This window comes from Salvelinus sp. IW2-2015, unplaced genomic scaffold, assembly GCF_002910315.2.
Source record: "Salvelinus sp. IW2-2015 unplaced genomic scaffold, ASM291031v2 Un_scaffold1010, whole genome shotgun sequence".
NCBI classification, from domain to species: domain Eukaryota; kingdom Metazoa; phylum Chordata; class Actinopteri; order Salmoniformes; family Salmonidae; genus Salvelinus; species Salvelinus sp. IW2-2015.
Genome location: NW_019942685.1, coordinates 189,096 through 210,307, shown reverse-complemented (window position 1 = coordinate 210,307; position 21,212 = coordinate 189,096). Strand labels below are relative to the sequence as shown.

Genomic DNA, 21,212 nt, shown 5'->3' with positions numbered 1-21,212 from the left:
TCCAATGTGTGCAGGACCTGATCTACTACGCTTTGTTTCAGGACAACTGATCAGTCAGAGTTCCAATGCGACAATTGTTTGCTGCCGCGGATTATAGTATTGAGGTGGCTTCCTTAATCATGCAGGTAGCAGCCACGTAAGAAAAATGGAGAGAACGCAGTGTGAATGTTTACCTTTTCTATGCCGTGTGCTGGACGCCGTTTGCGCTTGTTGGATGCATCTCCGCTGGGTTGCAAAATCCAGGACTTTCAATAAATTACATGGTTTTCCAAAATCCTGTTTGGAGGATTCCAGAAATCAGGAAGGAATAAGCAGTGTTTGCCGGAGCTCCCACATCTGATAGTGGGTCAAAGGAGCACAGCCAGAAGGAACTTGGCAATCAACAATGGTCGCATGTCAACGAGCCGTGGAAGCCGAATACAGCGGCCTCTCGCAAAGCAGTCTACACCCCAAAAAGAGGCCTGGAGCGGATGCAAACAACAAATAGTTTAAACCGTCCTGGAGCCTGATCCTTCCTGCGACCTTCGTCGCTGGGGGTACCTGTGTCTGAGCTGATCTTCCTGCACCTTCATCGCCGGGGTGACCTGTGTCTGGAGCTGATCTCCTGACCTTCATCGCGGGGGACCTGTCCTGGAGCCTGATCTCCTGCACCTTCATCGCCGGGGGTACCTGTGCCTGGAGCCTGATCTTCCTTCACCTTCCACGCTGGGGGTACCTGTGTCTGCAGCCTGATATTCGCACCTTCCACGCTGGGGTACCTGTGTCTGGAGCCTGATCTTCCTTCACCTTCCACGCTGGGTACCTGTGCTGGAAGCCTGATCTTCCTTCACCTTCCACGCTGGGGTACCTGTGTCTGCAGCCTGATTTCCTGCCACCTTCCACGCTGGGGTACCTGTGTCTGGAGCCTGATCTTCCTGCACCTTCATCGCCGGGAACAACTGTGTCGGAGCTGATCTCATCTGAGTACCGTCTGGAGCCTGCGTACTTTCTATCGGGTAGAGGGGCGAATGTTTACACTAGGAGACAGAATCTACACTAAACATGAGAAATATGGAGAGGAGCATGAGAAACATGAGAGCGATACCTGGATCTCTAAGGAGAGCAGAACTGCGAGAGATGAACTTCCTATGATTGCAGAGAGAACGCGGACTCCATCACGCAGCGCCAGCGACTTGCGCATTGGGTGCGAACAAGCGGACACTCGGGAAGGAGGTTTGTCTAGCCTATTCCCCCATCATTAAACCAGTGTGCGCAACCGCGATCGACAACAACAAGAGGACCCCTCACCGGCAATGCAAGGCTGTGGAGGGAGTTGACAAATGACTGCCTCTCGGTATGGAACAATAACGACACAGACAAGGCGGCCATATGACAGTGATATCCTGTCTGTTAGGCGACAGAGCAAGGTAAAGTATTTATATCTTTCAAGCTGTCGTTTTTACCTGTGAACTCAACCACAATACCAAGCTGTATAGCCTTCTCCCATCCACAACACAACTCAGTTGAGACCTAAATAGCGAATGTTCCCCGAGGTGTAAAGTAGCCCTAGGCTTTAGCTCCCAGTGGGCAAGTACTCACAGCACTATGAGGTGGCCCTCCACGCGCCACAAAGCCTGGCCCTTGTAAAACCCAGCGTACGACGAGTTGCGACAACAACACAATCTAGTTGATAAGTAGACCGTAGGTCATACCCATGGCTGCCAGTGCACAGGTACCCCCAGCGTGGTGAAGGTCGTCGGTGGGAACAGGTGATATTCCCACCGTGATACTTGCGGAGCTCGCGTCACGAGCCTTTGCTAACGCACCGTATCAACATTACGTGACACTACACACGCAAGCTGTTGCCGGTATGTTGACCGGTGACAACCCGCCAAAGCCAAGATCAGGCTCCAGGCAGCAGGTTACCCGGGCGGAGTGAAGCGTGCAGATAACCGATCAAACGGCTCAACAGGACATACCATTGGGTAACTCCTCGCGATCATGAAGGTGCAGGAAGATGATAAAAAAATAATAATCAGGCTCCAGACACAGGTTACCCCCTGGCGGATGAAGGTGCAGGAAGTACACGGGCTCCAGGACGACAGAGTACCACCCAACGAACGAAGGGGTTGACCAGTGATAGATCAGGCTCCAGGGACTGCGGCGTTGATCATATCTGGCCCTGTGCCCTCTGATCATATCTGGCCCTGTGCCCTCTGATCATATCTGGCCCTGTGCCCTCTCTGATCATATCTGGCCCTGTGCCCTCTCTGAATCATGGCATTGAATGCTTTAGCAGGATTCTTTCTCTTCACAACTGGCTACGTGATTATTGCAGCTCAATGGATGTTACTTTTGTTGACAATTTCGATACCTTCTGGAAACAAAACAGGTTTTATAAGGAGGATGGGATCCACCCAAATCATGCAGGATCCTGGATCCTTTCACAGCCCAATATGCTGCGTTGAGACAATGACTTATCAATGACCCAAGCCCAGCTCAGTTAATCCCTACCATTGTGTCGCAGAGTCATCATAATGCTTTAGCAAATATACATTATACCAGGAGCATTGGTAGACACAATGTAAGTAACCTAATTTATATCCCTCTGAAACTCACTTAGATAATACCTTTGATACAGTGGTAGCAATACATGGTTATAAGATCTACAGAAAAAACAGAAATGCCAAAGGTGGAGGTGTTGCTGTTTATATTCAGAACCACATTCCTGTAAAGCTTAGAGAGGATCTCACGTTAAATACTGTTGAAGTAATATGGCTACAGGTTCATCTGCCTCACCTAAAGCCCATTCTGGTGGGAAGCTGCTATAGACCACCAAGTGTTAACAGTCACTGTCTGGATAACGTGTGAAATGCTTGTATGATATCAACAGAGAGGTATATTTTCTGGGTGATTTAAATATTGACTGGCTTTCATCAAGCTGCACACACAAGAAAAAGCTTCAAACTGTAACCAGTGCCTGTAACCTGGTTCAGGTTGTCAACCTACCAGGGTAGTTACAAACAGCACAGAAATGAAATCATCAACATGTATTGATCACATCTTTACTAATGCTGCAGAAATGTGTTTGAAAGCAGTATCCAGATCCATCGGATGGGGTGATCACAACATAGCAGCCATATCTAGGAAGACCAAACGTCCAAAGGCTGGGCCTAATATAGTGTATAAGAGGACAGGCTGGGTCTAATATAGGTATAAGAGGACAGGCTGGTCTAATATAGTGTATAAGAGGACAGCGCTGGGCCTAATATAGTGTATAAGAGGACAGGCTGGCCTAAATAGTGTTATAAGAGGACAGGCTGGCCTAATATAGTGTTATAAAGGACAGGCTGGGTCTAATATAGTGTATAAGAGGACAGGTTGGCCTAATATAGTGTATAAGAGTCAGGCTGGGCCTAATATAGTGTATAAGAGGACAGGCTGGGCCAATATAGTGTATAAGAGGAACAGGTGGGTCTAATATAGTGTATAAGAGGACAGGCTGGGTCTAATATAGTGTATAAGAGGACAGGCTGGGTCTAATATAGTGTATAAGAGGTCAGGCTGGGCCTAATATAGTGTATAAGAGGTCATACAATACGTTTTTTTGTAGTGATTCCTATGTTGTTGATGTAAAGAATATTTGTTGATCCGTGGTGTGTAATGAGAAGCAAACAGACTTTGCACTTATGAAATTGCTTATTCCAGTTACTAATAAGCATGCACCCATTTAAGAAAATGACTGTTAAAAACTGTTAAATCCCTGTGGATTGATGAGGAATTGAAACATTTTATGGTTGAGTGGGATGAGACAAAAGGAATGGCAAATAAGTCTGGCTGCACAACCGATTGGCAAATGTACTGCAAATCGAGAAATCATCTGAATTAAAAGAAGAAAGTACACTATAAAACAAAGGGGGCGGCAAGTAGCCTAGTGGTTAGAGCGTTGGGTCAGTAACTGAAAGGTTGCCAGATCGAACCCCCGAGCTGACAAGGTAAAAGTCTGTCGTTCTGCCCCTGAACAAGGCAGTTAACCCACTGTTCCCCTGAACAAGGCAGTTAACCCACTGTTCCCCTGAACAAAGCAGGTTAGACCCACTGTTCCCCTGAACAAGGCAGTTAACCCACTGTTCCCCTGAACAAGGCAGTTAACCCACTGTTCCCCTGAACAAGGCAGTTAACCCACTGTTCCTTGGCTGTCATTGTAAATATGAATTTGTTCTTAACTGACTTGCCTGGTTAAATAAAGGTTACATGAATGATAGTTAAAAGCTTAAATGAAATTTCTGGGGGAAAAGGTCAACTCGGCTCAATCGTTAATTGAATCAGATGGCTCATTCATCACAACTGACTGATGTTGCCAATTACTTTAATGACTTATCCATGACATGCCAGCAACAAACTCTGACACTACACATCCAAGTATATCGGACCAAATTATGGAAGACGAATTTGAATTCTGTAAAGTCAGTGTGGAAGAGGTGAGAAATTGTCTATCAACAATGACAAGCCACCGGGGTCTGACAACTTGGATGGAAAATGACTGGGGATAATAGCAGATGATATTGCCACTCCTATTTGCCATATCTTCAATTTAAGCCTACTAGAGAGCGTGTGCCCTCCGGCATGGAGGGGAGCAAAAGTCATTCTCCTATCTAAGAATAGTAAAAGCCCCCTTTACTGGCGCAAATAGCCAACCAATCAGCCTGTTACCAACCCTTAGTAAACTTTTGGAAAACATTTTTTGACCAGATACAATGCTATTTTACAGTAAACAAATTGACAAGACTTTCAGCACACTTATAGGGAAGGACATTCAAGCACAGCACTTACACAAATGACTGATGATTGGCTGAGAGAAATTGATGCAAAAAAGATTGGGGGCTGTTTTTTTCGACATCAGTGCGGCATTTGACATTATTGATCATAGTCTGCTGCTGGAAAAACATACAGTACCAGTCAAAAGTTTGGACACCTGCTCATTTCAAGGGTTTTTCTTGATTTTTACTATTTTCTACATTGTAGAATAATAGTGAAGACATCAACTATGAAATAACACAAGGAATCATGTAGTAACCAAAAAAGTTAAACAAATCAAAATATTTTAGATTAGCCACCCTTTGCCTTGATGACAGCTTTTCATTCTCTCAACCAGCTTCACGAGGAATGCTTTTCCAACAGTCTTGAAGGAGTTCCCACATATATAATGATCAATTGTTGGATGCTTTTCCTTCGCTCTGTGGTCCAACTCATCCCAAACCATCTCAATTGGGTTGAGGTCAGGTGATTGTGGAGGTGATTGCAGTCTCTTCTGAACAGTTGGGGTTAGGGATGTTAAGATGCCTGTTACTTGAACTCTGAATAATTTATTTGGGCTGCAATCTGAGGTGCAGTTAACTCGAATGAATTTATCCTCTGCAGCAGAGGTAACTCTGGGTCTTCCTTTCCTGTGGTGGTCCTAATGAGAGCCAGTTTTTATCATAGCGGTTTATGCGACTGTACTTGAAGAAACTTTAAAAGTTCTTGACAGACCTTCGTGTCTTAAGGTAATGATGGACTGTCGTTTCTCTGCTTATTTGAGCTGTTCTTTCCATAATATGGACTTGGTCTTTTACCAAATAGGGCTACCTTCTGTATTCCACACCTACCTTGTCACAACACAACTGATTGGCTCAAACGCATTAAGAAGGAAAGAAATTCCACAAATTAACTTTTAACAAGGCACACCTGTTAATTGAAATGCTTTCCAGGTGACTACCTCATGAAGCTGGTTGAGATAATGCCAGGAGTGTGCAAAGCTGTCATCAAGGCAAAGGGTGGCTACTTTACTACATGATTCCATATGTGTTATTTCATAGTTTAGATGTCTTCACTATTATTCTACAATGTATAAAATAGTAAAAATAAAGAAAAACCCTTGAATGAGTAGGTGTGTCCAAACTTTTGACTGGAACTGTATGTGTAATGGCTTTATTGTGGATAGAGTTACCTGTCTAACAGAACACAGGTGTTTTTTAATGGAAGCCTCTCCAACATAATCCAGGTAGAATCAGAAATTCCCCAGTGCAGCTGTGTAAGCCCCTTACTTTTTTCAATCTTTACTAATGCCACTGGCTTTGATTTAAGGCCTGTGTGCGGATGAGTCAACAGTATACACATCAGCTACTACAGCGACTGAAATTACTGCAACACTTAACGAAGAGCAGCAGTTTCAGAGTGGATAGCAAGGAATAAGTTGGTCCTACATTTTCAAACCAAAAGCATTGTATTTGGGACAAATCATTCACTAAATCCTAAACCTCAACTAAATGTTGTTATAAATAATGTGGAAATTGAGCAAGTTGAGGTCAAAACATATTGATACAACAGTAGCTAAGATGGGGAGAAGTCTGTCCATAATAAAGCCCAGCTCTACCTTAACAGCACTATCAACAAGGCAGGTCCTACAGGCTCTAGTTTTGTCCCACCTTGACTACTGTTCAGTCGTGTGGTCAGGTGCCACAAAGAGGATCTTAAGAAAATTGCAAATGGCTCAGAACAGGGCAGCACGGCTGGCCCTTGAATGTACACAGAAAGCAAACATTAATAATATGCATGTCAATCTCTCCTTGCTCAAAGTGGAGGATGGATTGACGTCATCACTACTTGTATTTATGAAAGGTTTAATGCACCGAGCTGTCTGTTTGAACTACTGGCACACAGCTCAGACACCCATGCATACCCCACAAGACATGCCACCAGAGGTCTCTTCACAGTCCCTAAGTCCAGAACAGACTATGGGAGGTGCACAGTACTACATAGAGCCATGACTACATGGAACTCTATTCCACATCAGGTAACTGATGAAAGCAGTAGAATCAGATTTTTTTTTTTACTGATAAAAATACACCTTATGAAACAGAGGGGACTGTGATGCAACACATACACATTGATTTTGTCTTTTAGATATGTGGTAGTGGAGTAGGGGCCTGAGGGCACGCACTTAGTGCTGTAAAATCTGTTATACGGTTTTAAAAACATTACAATACATTCATAACTGCTTTACTCTTCCTGGGGTCTGGTAAAATTAACTGATGCCTTGGCAGCAGCTAATGGGGATCCATAATAAATACAACCCCCTGGTGCTGAGAGAGAAAGCTACAGTATGTGAAACGCCTGGTGCTGAGAGAGAGAAGCTACAGTATGTAGAACCCCTGGTGCTTGAAGAGCAGAAAGGCTACAGTATGTAGAAACCCCTGGTGCTGAAGGACAGAAAGCTACAGTATGTAGAACCCTTGGATGCTGAGAACAGAAGCTACAGTATGTAGAACCCCTGGTGCTGAGAGCAGAAAGCATACAGTATGTAGAAACCCCTGGTGCTGAGTAGAGTGAAAGCCTACAAGTATGGATAGGAAACCCCTGGATGCTAGCGCCATAGCTAACAGTATTGTTGAGACCCCTGGTGCTTCGAGAGCGAACAGGCTAACCATGTACTGTAGAACCCCTGGTGCTGAGAGGCAAGCTAGCAGTATGTAGAAACCCCTGGTGCTGAGAGAGAAAGCTACAGTATGTAGAAACCCCTGGTGCTGAGAGAGAAAGCTACAGTATGTAGTTTAGTTTGCCACTAGGAGGTCAATGTAATGCAGCCAGCAGTATAATCCAGAGGTATGTGGTCCCGTGGTCCCGTGTGGCTCAGTTGGTAGAGCATGGCGCTTGCAACGCCAGGGTTGTGGGTTCATTCCCCACGGGGGGACCAGGATGAATATGTATGAACTTTCCAATTTGTAAGTCGCTCTGGATAAGAGCGTCAGCTAAATGACTTAAATGTAATGTAAATGTATGTTGCCTTCAACTGTATCCTGTTCTCTTTCCTGTGTGTGTGTGTGTGTGTTCCAGCCCAGGGCTGTGACAGCAGAATGATGCCTTATGGTGGAGATGGCCCAGAGGTAACCGAGGCAGAGTGTTGGGCGGAATACCATGAAAACAGCGCCCATGCCAAACCTCATTCCTACCTGGACGCCATCAGGACCAGTCTGGAGTGTTCTGCCACGGCCGGCCCCTATCCTGTCTCTGTCCCCTGCCCCCAGCAACAGCTCTGTCCCTACGCTGCTGCGGGACAGTGTCACTACGGAAACACCTGCCCCTATCTCCATGGTGACCTGTGTGACATTTGCAGCCTGCAGGTGCTCCACCCACACGACCCCGAGCAGAGGAGAGCTCACGAGAAGGTAGGACCCATACTTTAACACTAACCCTAACTGTACTGGTAGGAGTGTCATACAAACAACATGAATAGGTCGTTTTGGATATCAAGTAATCAACGTCTATGATGGTGATTTATAAATGAAATAGCATGGATATGGATCAAGTCTGGATTCATTCCATGTGATGGCTGTCCCTCAGATGTGTATGTTGGTGTTTGAGGCGGACATGGACAAGGCGTTTGCAGCGCAGCACAGCCAGGACAAGGTGTGTTCTATCTGTATGGAGGTGGTTTATGAGAAAGCTGCTGCCTCAGAGAGACGCTTCGGGATCCTCTCTTCTTGCTGCCACACATACTGCCTCTCCTGCATCCGCCAGTGGCGCTGCGCCAAGCAGTTTGAGAACAAGATCATCAAGTGAGTTGATATCTACTATTCTATACTCCTGAAGCAGTTTTTAAACAAGCTCAGCAAGTGAATTGATAACAGCTATACTCACCAAGCAGTTTGAAAACAAGAGTGAGTTTAACTACTATACACGCCACGCATCAAGGGAGCTGATAACTACAATACTATACACACCAAGCAGTTTGAAAACAAGTACGAGTTGATAGCTACTATACACACCAAGCAGTATGAAAACACCATCAATAAGATACTATACTGTGCCAAGCATTTTGAAAACAAGATCATCAAGTAAGTGCATCTTCTACGTTTCTGGATCTAGACCCAAATTCATATGCGGTACTGAGTAGTTCTGATTTAGGATCAAGTCCATGTAATATTATGATCTTAGATCAGCAATAGATCAGAGTAGATCCTACTCTTGAGATGTTTTATGAATATGTGCCCTGATCTTGTTTCATCTGTTACCATGGCTATCAGGGTGCTAGTATAAGCCCATGTGTAGCCTCCACTGTTATTACTGTGTTTAGAAACTCACATGATCAGGTGATACTGACAACTTGAGGGAGTTGCAGCTAGTTGAGCAACAGGATGCCACTGTGATGTGAAGCAGAATGACTGGCCATAATATACAGGGATGTGGCTAACCGTGTGCCTCTCTCCAGGTCGTGTCCAGAGTGCAGAGTGGTGTCTGAGTTTGTCATCCCTAGTGTGTACTGGGTGGAGGACCAGGATGAGAAGAACAGACTGATAGAGGACTTCAAGTCTGGAGTCAGGTATGTATATACACAGTACCAGTTAAACGTTTGGACACACCTATTCATTCCAGGGTTTTATTTTTACTATTTTCTATATTGTAAAATAGTGATGACATAAACCATTGAATCATGTAGTAACCAAAAAAAGTGTTAAACAAATCAAAATATATTTTCTATTTTGATGACAGCTTTGCACACTCTTAGCATTCTCTCAACGAGCTTCATGAGGTAGTCACTTGGAATGCATTTCAATTAACAGGTGTTCCTTGTTAAAAGTTAATTTGTGGAATTTCTTTCCTTAATGTGTTTGAGCCAATCAGATGTGTGACAAGGTAGGGGTGGTATACAGAAGATATTCCTATTTGGTAAAAGACCAAGTCCATATTATGGCAAGAACAGCTCAAATAAGCAAAGAGAAACAACAGTCCGTCAATACGGAAAATTTCAAGAAACTGGCTGAGAGAATGCAAAGCTGTCAAAGGCAAAGGGTGGCTACTTTGAAGAATCTCAAATATTTGTTTAACACTTTTTTGGTTATTACATGATCCATATGTGTTTTGATGTCTTCACTATTATTCTACAATGTAGAAAATATAAGGAAACCTTTGAATGAGTAGTTGTTCTAAATCTTTTGACTGGTATGTATGTATATACACACATACTGAACAAAAACACAACATGCAACAATTTCAAAGATTTTACTGAGTTACAGTTCATATAAGGAAATCAGTCAATTGTAATGAATTCATTAGGCCCTAATCTATGGATTTCACATGACTGGGAATACAGATATGCATCTGTTGGTCAGATACCTTACCAAAGAAAAGTAGGGGCATGTATCAGAAAACCAGTCGGTATCTGGTGTGACCACCATTTGCCTCATGCAGCGCGACATCTTCTCGGAGTTGATCAGGCTGTTGATTGTGGAATGTTGTCCCACTCTTCTTCAATGGCTGTGCAAAGTTTCTGGCTATTGGTGGAAACTGGAATACGCTGTCATACACGTCGATCCAGAACATCCTCAATAGGTGACATGTCTGAGTATGCAGGCCGTGGAAGAATTTTCACCTTCCAGAATCGTGTACAGATCCTTGCGACATGGGGTTGTACATTATCATGCTGAAACATGAGGTGATGACGGCAGATACATTGCACGACAATCGACCTCAGAATCTCCTCACGGTATCTCTGAGCATTCAAATTGCCATTGATAAAATTCAATTTTGTTCGTTGTCTTTAGTTTATGCCTGCCCATACCATAACCCCACCACCATGGGGCACTCTGTTCACATCGTTTACATCAGTAAACCGCTCGCCCACATGATGCTATCTGCCCGGTACAGTAAAACCGGGATTCATTTGTAAAGAACACACTTCTCCAGCGTGCAGGTGGCCATCAAAGGTGAGCATTTGCCCACTGAAACTGGTTACTACACCGAACTGCAGTCAGGTCGACGAGCACGCAGATGAGCTTCCCTGAGACGGTTTCTGACAGTTTGTGCAGAAATTCGGTTTTGCAAACGCACAGTTTCATCAGCTGTCCGGGTGGCTCCTCTCAGACCATCCCGCATGTGAAGAAGCCGGATGTGGAGAGGCCGGTTGGACGTACTTACAAATTCTCTAAAACAACGTTGGAGGTAGTTTATGGTAGAGAAATTAACATTCAATGCTCTGTTGAACATTCCTGCAGTCAGCATGCCAATTGCGCGCTCCCTCAAAACATTTGTGGCATTGTTGTGTGACACAACTGCACATTTTAGTGGCCCTTTGTTGTCCCCAGCACAAGGTGCACCTGTGTAATGATCATGCTCTTTAATCAGCTTCTTGATATGCCACACATATAGGGTGTGGCAACCTATAGGGAGGAGGTCAGAGAACTGGCAGTGTGGTGCCAGGACAACAACCTCTCCCTCAATGTGACCAAGACAAAGGAGCTCATCGTGGACTACAGGAAAAGGCGAACCGAACAGGCCCCCAATAACATCAACGGGGCTGTTCGGGGTGTCCACATCCCCAACGATCTATCATGGTCCAAACACCAAGACCATCGTGAAGAGGGCACGACAAAACCTATTCCCCCTCAGGAGACTGAAAAGATTTGGCATGGGTCCCCAGATCCTCAAAACGTTCTACAGCTGCACCATCGAGAGCATCCTGACCGGTTGCATCACCGCCAGGTATGGCAACTGCTCGGCATCTTACCGTAAGGCACAACAGAGGGTAGTGCGTACGGCCCAGTACATCACTGGGGCCAAGCTTCCTGCCATCCAGGACCTCTATACCAGGCGGTGTCAGAGGAAAGCCCATCAATTGCCAGACTCCAGTCACCCAAGTCATAGACTGTTTTCTCAATAACCTGGAGCGCCAAGTCTAGGACAAAAAGGCTCCTTAACAGCTTCTATCCCCAAGCCATAAGACTGCTGAACAATTAATCAAATGGCAACCGGACTATTTACACCCCCCTCCATTTGTTTTGTACACTGCTGTTGCATGCTGTTTATTATCTATGCATAGTCACCCCTACCTACATGTACAAAGTAAATATTTTTTGCTTTAGTATATTTGGTAAACATTTCCTTAACTCATCTTGAACAATACTGTTGATTTAAGGTCTTGTAAGTAAGCATTTCACAGTAAGGTCTACACTTGTATTCGGTGCATGTGAAAAATAAAGTTTGATTTGATACTACTACTACGTATACTACATACTACGTATGCTTACTATAATACACACTGTATACTTACTATACTAGGTGTACTTACCATACTATACACAGTGTATTTGATGGTTCGTCGGAGGGCATAGCGGGATTTCTTATAAGCTTCCGGGTTAGAGTCCCGCTCCTTGAAAGCGGCAGCTCTACCCTTTTAGCTCAGTGCACATGTTGCCTGTAATCCATGGCTTCTGGTTGGGGTATGTACGTACGGTCACTGTGGAGACGACGTCATCAATGCACTTATTGATGAAGCCAGTGACTGATGTGGTGTACTCCTTAAAGCCATCGGAGGAATCCCGGAACATATTCCAGTCTGTGATAGCAAAACAGTCTTGTAGCTTAGCATCTGCTTCATCTGACCACTTTGTTATTGACCGAGTCACTGGTGTTTTTTAGCAGGAATCAGGAGGATAGAATTATGGTCAGATTTGCCAAATGGAGGGTAAGGGTGTGGTNTGGTTGCACATTTAACATGCTGGTAGAGATGAGGTCAAACGGATTTGAGTTTCCCTGCATTAAAGTCCCTGGCCACTAGGAGCGCCGCCTCTGGATGAGCGTCTTCCCGTTTGCTTATGGCCGTATACAGCTCATTGAGAGCGGTCTTTGTGGTGGTATATAGACAGCTAAACTCTCTTGGTAAATAGTGTGCTCTACAGCTCATCATGAGATACTCAGGCGAGCAAAACCTCAAGACTTCCTTAGATTTCGTGCACCAGCTGTTATGTAGACTGTCACCTTGTCTTACCAGAGGCCGCTGTTCTATTCTGCGGAAAAAGCTTTGTACGACTCGTTGAAGAAAATGTATTCCTCCAGTACTGGGTGAGTAATCGCTGTCCTGATATCTAGAAGCTCTTTTCGGTCATAAGACACGGTGGCAAAAACATTATGTACGAAAAAACATGCACAACTGGTTACGGGATCGTAAAACGTCAGCCTACTCCTTCGGCGTCATTCCATATATGGCGAGCTATGTAAACTTTAACATTGATTTGTCGTTCAATTAGTAACATACATTTTAGTCTTCTAATGCCTCTAAGGGGAAAGTAACTGAATGTAGTTACTAATGGATTACATTTAGAAAGTAACCTACCCAACCCTGCAACTACTAGGCTGCTACTCTAGACTCCTAATACTAGGCTGCTACTCTAGACTCCTAATACTAGGCTGCTACTCTAGACTCCTAATACTAGGCTGCTACTTAGACTCCTAATACTAGGCTGCTACTCTAGACCCTAATACTAGGCTGCACTCTAGACTCCTAATACTAGGCTGCTACTCTAGACTCCTAATACTAGGCTGCTACTCTAGACTCCATATACTAGGCTGCTACTCTAGACTCCTAATACTAGGCTGCTACTCTAGACCTAATACTACTGCTACTCTAGACTCCTAATAACTAGGCTGACTACTCTCTAGACTCCTAATACTAGGCTGCTACTCTAGACTCCTAATACTAGGCTGCTACTCTAGACTCCTAATACTAGGCTGCTACTCTAGACTCCTAATACTAGGCTGCTACTCTAGACTCCTAATTACTAGGCTGCTACTCTAGACTCCTAATACTAGGCTGCTACTCTAGACTCCTAATACTAGGCTGCTACTCATGACTCCTAATACTAGGCTGCTACTCTAGACTCCTAATACTAGGCTGCTACTCTAGACTCCTAATACTAGGCTGCTACTCTAGACTCTTAATACTAGCTGCTACTCTAGACTCCTAATACTAGGCTGCTACTCTAGACTCCTAATACTATGCTGCTTTACGCCGAGGAACTTTCCATCTTCTCCACTACTGTGCTGTTTCATGAAGTCCACGATCATGTACTTTGTTTTCCTGACCACACACCGTCTCGTCTGTTGTGTAATCAAGCCTACCACTGTGTGTTCTGCAAACTTCATGATGAGTTGGACACGTGCATGGCCACGCAGTCATGGGTGAACAGGGAGGGGCTGACGGGCCCCAGTGTTGAGGATCAGCGAAGTGGAGATGTTTCCTAACTTCACCACCTTGGGGCAGCCCGTCAAAATCCAGGACCCAGTTGCACAGCGAGGTTGAGACCCAGACCTCCAGCTTTATGATGAGCTTTGAGGTACTATGGTGTTGAATGTTGAGCTGTGGTCAATGAACAGCATTCCTCGTTCCAGATGGGATAGAGAATTGTGATTGCATCGTCTGTGGCGGGTATGCAAACTGATGTGGGTCTCAGGTGGAGGTGATATTATCCTTGAATAGCTCTCAAAGCAATTCATGATGACAGAAGTGAGTGCTACAGGGTGATAACTGAACTAAATGGCTATCTTGGTACAGGAACAATGGTGCCATCTTGAAGCATGTGGGGACGCGATTGAATATGTCTGTAAACACACCAGGCCTCTAGGCTGCTACTGCAGGCTTCTCTAGGCTATTACAACAGGCTGCTGCTGCTACTACTACTAGGCTATTACTAGGCTACTACAGCTTCTCTAGGCTGCTGCTACTAGGCAACACTACTAGGCAACTACTACTAGGCAACTACTAGCTGCCTACTAACAGGCTGCTACTGCTGCTCTAGAAACTAACTACTACATGCTGCACTACTACAGGCTGCTACTGCGCTCTAGAATACTAACTACACATGCTGCTACTACTGCTTTAGGATACTAACTACCTACGGAACTAACCTACTGACAGGCTGCTACTGCTGCTCTAGAATACTAACTACTACATGCTGCTACTACTGCTCTAGGATACTAACTACTACGGGATACTAACTACTACAGGCTGCTACTGCTGCTCTAGAATACTAACTACTACATGCTGCTACTACTGCTGCTCTAGAATACTAACTACTACATGCTGCTACTACTACTGCTGCTCTAGAATACTAACTACTACTGCTGCTCTAGAATACTAACTACTACATGCTGCTACTACTGCTCTGGGATACTAACTACTACATGCTGCTACAGGCATCTCTAGGCTGCTACTTTGAGTCTGCTACTTCTACTAGGCTGCTACTACTACTCTAGGATACTAACTACTCTAGGCTGCTACTACTACTACTAAAGGCATCTCTAGGCTGCGCATACTACTACTACAGGCTGCTACCACTCTAGGATACTAACTACTACAGGCATCTCTAGGCTGCTGCCACTACTAGTCTACTACTTTTGCCTTCTTGCAATGCAATATTTCAACCACAAGAAACTGTGTGTGCGCATGGTCTAAAGTTTGTGGGAGGATAAGCCGATTCATGTCAAGTTCAGTTTTTATAAATGCCAACCTTTGCGCGAGAACTGGGGCATGCATGTTTTGTGCGTAAGCAATGTTTTTTAAATGAGGCCCCTAACCCTGCCAAGTGTCCTAGTTCCAACACCTGTCCTGTTTTCTCTTGCAGTAAGAAGGCGTGTAAATACTTTGACCAGGGTCGGGGAACCTGTCCGTTTGGAGGGAAGTGTTTCTACATGCATGCTTACCCCGACGGAACGCGGGCCGAGCCGGACAAACCCCGCAAGCAGCTGGGCTCTGAGGGGAACGTGAGGGTACGATATGGTGCTACTGCCAATACCTGCTACAATAAAATACTTAACTAGCATCATGATAACAGATCTTCTTTGGGTTGTAGTTCCTGAACTCTGTGCGTCTGTGGGACTTCATTGAGGAACGCGAGCAGCGCAGCGTTGCCCAGCCGCAAGACGAGGTCAGCGAACTGAGAGAACTCTTCATGCAGATGTCTGGTCCAGGAAGGGAGGAGAGCAGCGGGGTGTCTGCAGAGCCCTGAGCCCCAAACTACCCGTTACCCAGTCCAGCACTCTGCCCAACGGCTCAAACATACAACACTGGAGAATAACGTGTACTCACTAGTAAGCCTTTCATGTTGATGGTTTGAGGCTTTTTTTAATCATGGTACATTTGTGTGGAAAGTAGTAAATCTGTACATAGAGCTGTAATGGTTCTGATATGCTTTAGATGCGGTCATATAGATCAGCCTTCAGGAAGGTTACAGGAGAAACATCTAATTAATGCACACAAGTCTGTTTGACTCAATTTCGGCGTGTTAATTTAGACATTTACATTTCTGTTGTCCAGGTAGCTAGTTCCTCCTAGAGGAACTGTTTAGTGTTGATGGATTCTCACATTGAGGTTTAGCAACTTTATCGGTATAAAATAATAATGGTAATGTTGACCTTATCCCACATCTATAGTAAGAGAATAAAGCAGACATCTATTGTTGAGTGAAGCTGCCTGGGGTGACTAACCTATAGCAGGGAGTCTGGATATTATGCTACAGTGTTTAATGTATATTCTATGGTTAATCATTCATTACTATGTTGGCTTCTAATGTATTTATCCAATAGGAGTCCATTCATTGAATAAATCAAATGTTTGACAGCGCTGTATAACCTATGGGTTAATGAATGGAATAACTTGGATAAGGCCTGACGTAGTACTTCACAACCATGGCGTGTGTTCTGTTTCAGTCTATAGATATTTGGCTTTGTTTATTCATTGTATTTTAATAAAATAATCTTTCAGGTTTATAATGCTTGTTCAAGTACAATATTTATCCTAGAAGGCAAGCTAATAGATAACCAAATCATATGAAAATCCTTTAATTTTAAAACAACTTCATGATTGAATAGCCTTTGCCTAACACGACAGCAGCTCTTCATCTATATACCATGATCCAATACCCTGTAGGACAGTCCGARATGGATGTGTGTAGCCAGGAAACAGTTACAACACATCAGCTCTGCATGWCCACTCACACAGCCATTTTGACGCTGACATAAAATGATTTGCCAAATTAGCGGACATTATGTTCAGAAACACTCACGTCAGTGAGAGAAATAGCATCAATTGCAATAAAAAAAATCTTTACACTTTGATTCAATGATGCTGATCTTGTGAGTAGATTGTTGTAGAACACTCAGCACTGGGACAGATTGTGCTTTAACATGTAACTGATTAGGAAGTGGGGTTACTGCTCCTTAAGCATGCCTGGTAGCATGTTGCGGCAGGGTGGGTCCAGGCTAGGACACAGGCAGCCTGATGGGAGACGACCTTGCAGACAGTCTAAAATGGCACCTTGTGCACTTCTATTGTCCAGAGCCCTACAAGGCAGCACTATGAGACTGGTGAAAACGTAGTGCATACAGTGCCATTTGTGATGAAGCCAAAGGCAGGTTGGTGTGGGTCTAGAAGACAGCGGTAGGTTGGCATGTACATTTGTTGAAGACGGCAGCAGGTTGGCGTGTGTAGGTCAAAGGGCAGATGTTAATGTCCTCCGTGTGTGTTGCTCTGTGTAGCGACGGCTCGGAGGTGCTGCGGTTGATTTTAGGCAGAGCATGCTGCAGCAACTCAATGGACGACAGGATCTAGACAAGAAATAAGACAGCCATTCAACAGTCTCTGGTCACTGACGACGACAACATTCATTCATTCAACAGTCTCTGGTCACTGACTGACTACAACAACATTCATTCAACAGTCTCTGGTCACTGACTACGACAACATTCATTCAACAGTCTCTGGTCACTGACTGACTACGACAACAGTCATTCAACTGACTGACTACAACAACATTCCCCGTGTGAGTAGCACAGCAACCGACTGATGTCTCGTACCTGTCAGGGTTAGTGCAAGGCCGGTGTTATGGGGGGGCCTGACCCGCCCTAACGTACCATCTGGCCCGTCCAAATAAAATATTTAAATATGGATCATTTATTTGACTGAGACACACGCCGACAGAAAGACCCATCATTGTCAGATAAAGCAAGCTTAACAGTGTGTGTAGCCCAGGTATCTGATGCTGCCTGGACTAAGAGTATGGCATTCTCTTTCTTGCCAGACCGCATCAGATACCTGGGCTAKATTCTGTTTCAGTCGATCGGATGCTAATAAGTTTTTGAATGTACTTATTTTACAAATCAGATGAAAACATGACTGGTTGTGTTCATGTCACATTCAAAAGGTAGGCTAATTCATTTTTAGTTCAAATACATGTTACTATAAAACACACTATAGAACTGCTAGATCAGTCATTTGGACTGATRGTGAATTAGATGAAGGAAAAAGGAAACCGCACACTGCTCTTGATAGTATCACCGATATTTAATAAGCTTACGTATCGGCCACACGGCCTTCGTCAGAGCTTTTGTGATTTTTTCAAATTTGCACCCTTATGTTGACCTGGCCCCACCCACATCCGTTCTACACATCAAAGGGGGTTGGAGGCAAAAGAAAAACAAATAAGTGCTACCAAATATAACAATATGCATTTCATAAATATTACAAGTGTACCCAGGGCTGTAGTGACGCCTCAAGCACTGCGATGCTGCGCCACTCGGCAGGCCCTACTGTGCCATTTTTAAAGTAATGCCCCACGCCGTCCTTGTTAGAATCTTAATATCACGAACAAAACTGGTGCCATAGACAGTTTTAGGAGGGCATGTCATACAGTTGAAGTCGGAAGTTTACATACACCTTAGCCAAATACATTTAAACTCAGTTTTTCACAATTCCTGACATTTAATCCTCGTAAAAATGCCCTGTCTTAGGTTATTTGGTAGCATTGCCTTTAAATAGTTTAACTTGGGTCAAATGTTTTGGGTAGCCTTCCACAAGCTTCCCACAATAAGTCGGGTGAATTTTGGCCCATTCCTCCTGACAGAGCTTGTGTAACTGAGTCAGGTATGTAGGCCTCCTTGCTTGCACACGCTTTTTCAGTTCTACCCACAAATGTTCTATTGGATTGAGATCAGGGCTTTGTGGTGCCACTCCAATACCTTGACTTTGTTCTTAAGCCATTTTGCCACAACTTTGGAAGTACTTTTGGGGTCATTGTCCATTTGGAAGACCCATTTGCGACCAAGCTTTAACTTCCTGACTGAATAATGACTGACAATATATCCAATAATTTCCCTTCCTCGTGATGCCATCTATTTTGTGAAGTGCACCAGTCCCTCCTGCAGCAAAGCACCCCCACAACATGATGCTGCCACCCCCGTGCTTCACGGTTGGGATGGTGTTCTTCGGCTTGCAAGCATCCCCCTTTTTCCTCCAAACATAACGATGGTCATTATTGCCAAACAGTTCTATTTTTGTTTCATCAGACCAGAGGACATTTCTCCAAAAAGTATGATCTTTGTCCCCATGTGCAGTTGCAAAACCGTAGTCTGGCTTTTTTATGGCGGTTTTGGAGCAAGTGGCTTCTTCCTTGCTGAGCGCCTTTCAGGTTATTCGATATAGGACTTGTTTTACTGTGGATATAGATACTTTTGTAACTTGTTTCCTCCAGAATCTTCACACGTCCCTTGCTGTTGTTCTGGATTGATTTGCACTTTTCGCACCAAAGTACGTTCATCTCTACGGAAGACAGAACGCCGTCTCCTCTCTGAGTGGTATGATGGTTGCGTTGGTCCATGGTGTTTATACTTGCGTACTATTGTTTGTAAAGATGAACGTGGTACCTTCACGTCATTTGGAAATTGCTCCCAAGGATGTACCAGACTGTGGAGGTCTACAATTATTTTTCTGAGGTCTTTGGCTGATTTCTTTTGACTTTTCCCTATGATGTCAAGCTAAGAGGCACTGAATTTGAAGGTAGGCCTTGAAATACATCCACAGGTACACCTCCAATTGACTCAAATGATGTAAATTAGCCTATCAGAAGCTTCTAAAGCCATGACATCATTTTCTGGAATTTTCCAAGCTGTTTAAAGGCACAGTCAACTTAGTGTATGTAAACTTCTGGCCCACTGGAATTGTGATACAGTGAATTATAAGTGAAATAATCTGTAAACAATTGTTGGAAAAATTACTTGTATCGTGCACAAAGTAGATAAACTATAGTTTGTTAACAAGAAATGTGTGGAGTGGTTGAAAAACAAGTTTTAATGACTCCAACCTAAGTGTATGTACATTTTCGACTTCAACTGTATATGCTTTTCCCTGTTGCTCCTCCTTTTTACAGTAGGGCCTGCTCCCCTCCTACCGATAGTTGAAGATGCCGTACCCAGTTGGAAATCGCTTCGAAAGTGAACCGAAACTAATTTCACACATATAATAACAGCTTACAATAAGAGATGAATGAAGTAGGCTAAAGTATGATGGTAAGAATGGATGAGTTGATGAGCGAGGGGAAGCGATGGGGGAGAATGGATGAGTTGGTGAGCGAGGGGAAGCGATGGGGGAGAATGGATGAGTTGGTGAGCGAGGGGAAGCGAACTATGCATAATTATGTAATCACCAAATGTGAATGAAAAACAGGGCGGGCCATGGATCTATTCTAACTATCTCAAAATGTTATGTACTCCATCAGCCTACTCCATCAGCCTACTCTGGCCTACTTGCAGTACACAGTGAGAACGTGCATAATTTACAATGGCAAGATGACCAAGATGAATGGATGCGCTCGTTAGCATTGCTTCAAAATGTGAATGAAAACGACTCCGATGGTGGGGAAGAATGTAATCACGATGACATCTCTGATGAGTATTATTCTGACCTCAGCCTGAACCTACACCTTCCCACGCCACCACCAAATGAAATGAAACAGACGGCACCTTGTGGAATAGAACAAGCCGGTGAGAATTCTACGGACAAAACGTCATCACTGAGGGAGCAGGCTACATCTCCAGCAAGAAATAAAATCAGCAACGCACTCCACAGCTGTCGTTGTTCAGACTATGTGACATGCTGTCATATCAACACATATTCCTAATGCCTTTATTGCTTTTGTGCTGATTTTCACTTATCAAGCACACTTGCCACTTGTAATGATTAGGCTACTGATGTTTTCTTCATTTGACCATGCATCTTGCTTGCTTGTTCTAAATAAAGGTTAAATAAAATAATACAAATCTTGCTGACTGTGCGTCTTGGTGGTTGGTTGGGATTTTAAATCTTTCCCGGGTTCCAACACCAATGCTTTCTGTAACAAAGGCACTCCATAAATACAATGTACTGAATTACTAATTAAATTAATTGCACTTAATTATTGATTTGTTTATTTTTATACATATAAACGTGGGAAAAAGAAATGCCAGGAAACGGATTCATTCTGGCGTCGGCCATCGGTTAGTGTCAGGGGTAGTGGTAGTTCTAATATACACAGGGTTAGTGACAGGGGTAGTTCTAATATACACAGGGTTAGTGTCAGGGGTAGTTCTAATATACACAGGGTTAGTGA

The 21,212-nt window shown here is 44.1% G+C and overlaps 2 protein-coding genes across 2 annotated transcripts in view; one reads left to right on the top strand and one right to left on the bottom strand.

The window, feature by feature from the left end:
- Positions 1-16,563, top strand: part of LOC112069428 (E3 ubiquitin-protein ligase makorin-2) — an 18,772-nt gene extending 2,209 nt beyond the window's left edge. Inside the window, exons 4-8 of the mRNA XM_024136766.2 lie at positions 7,855-8,186; positions 8,362-8,576; positions 9,230-9,340; positions 15,417-15,561; positions 15,645-16,563. Coding sequence (XP_023992534.1) covers positions 7,855-8,186; positions 8,362-8,576; positions 9,230-9,340; positions 15,417-15,561; positions 15,645-15,800 — 959 coding nt within the window. The 3' untranslated portion in view covers positions 15,801-16,563. The remainder of the gene's footprint in view (positions 1-7,854; positions 8,187-8,361; positions 8,577-9,229; positions 9,341-15,416; positions 15,562-15,644) is intronic.
- A 327-nt stretch (positions 16,564-16,890) lies between these two features.
- Positions 16,891-21,212, bottom strand: part of raf1b (Raf-1 proto-oncogene, serine/threonine kinase b) — a 13,445-nt gene continuing 9,123 nt past the window's right edge. Inside the window, exon 4 of the mRNA XM_024136759.2 lies at positions 16,891-17,397. Coding sequence (XP_023992527.2) covers positions 17,218-17,397 — 180 coding nt within the window. The 3' untranslated portion in view covers positions 16,891-17,217. The remainder of the gene's footprint in view (positions 17,398-21,212) is intronic.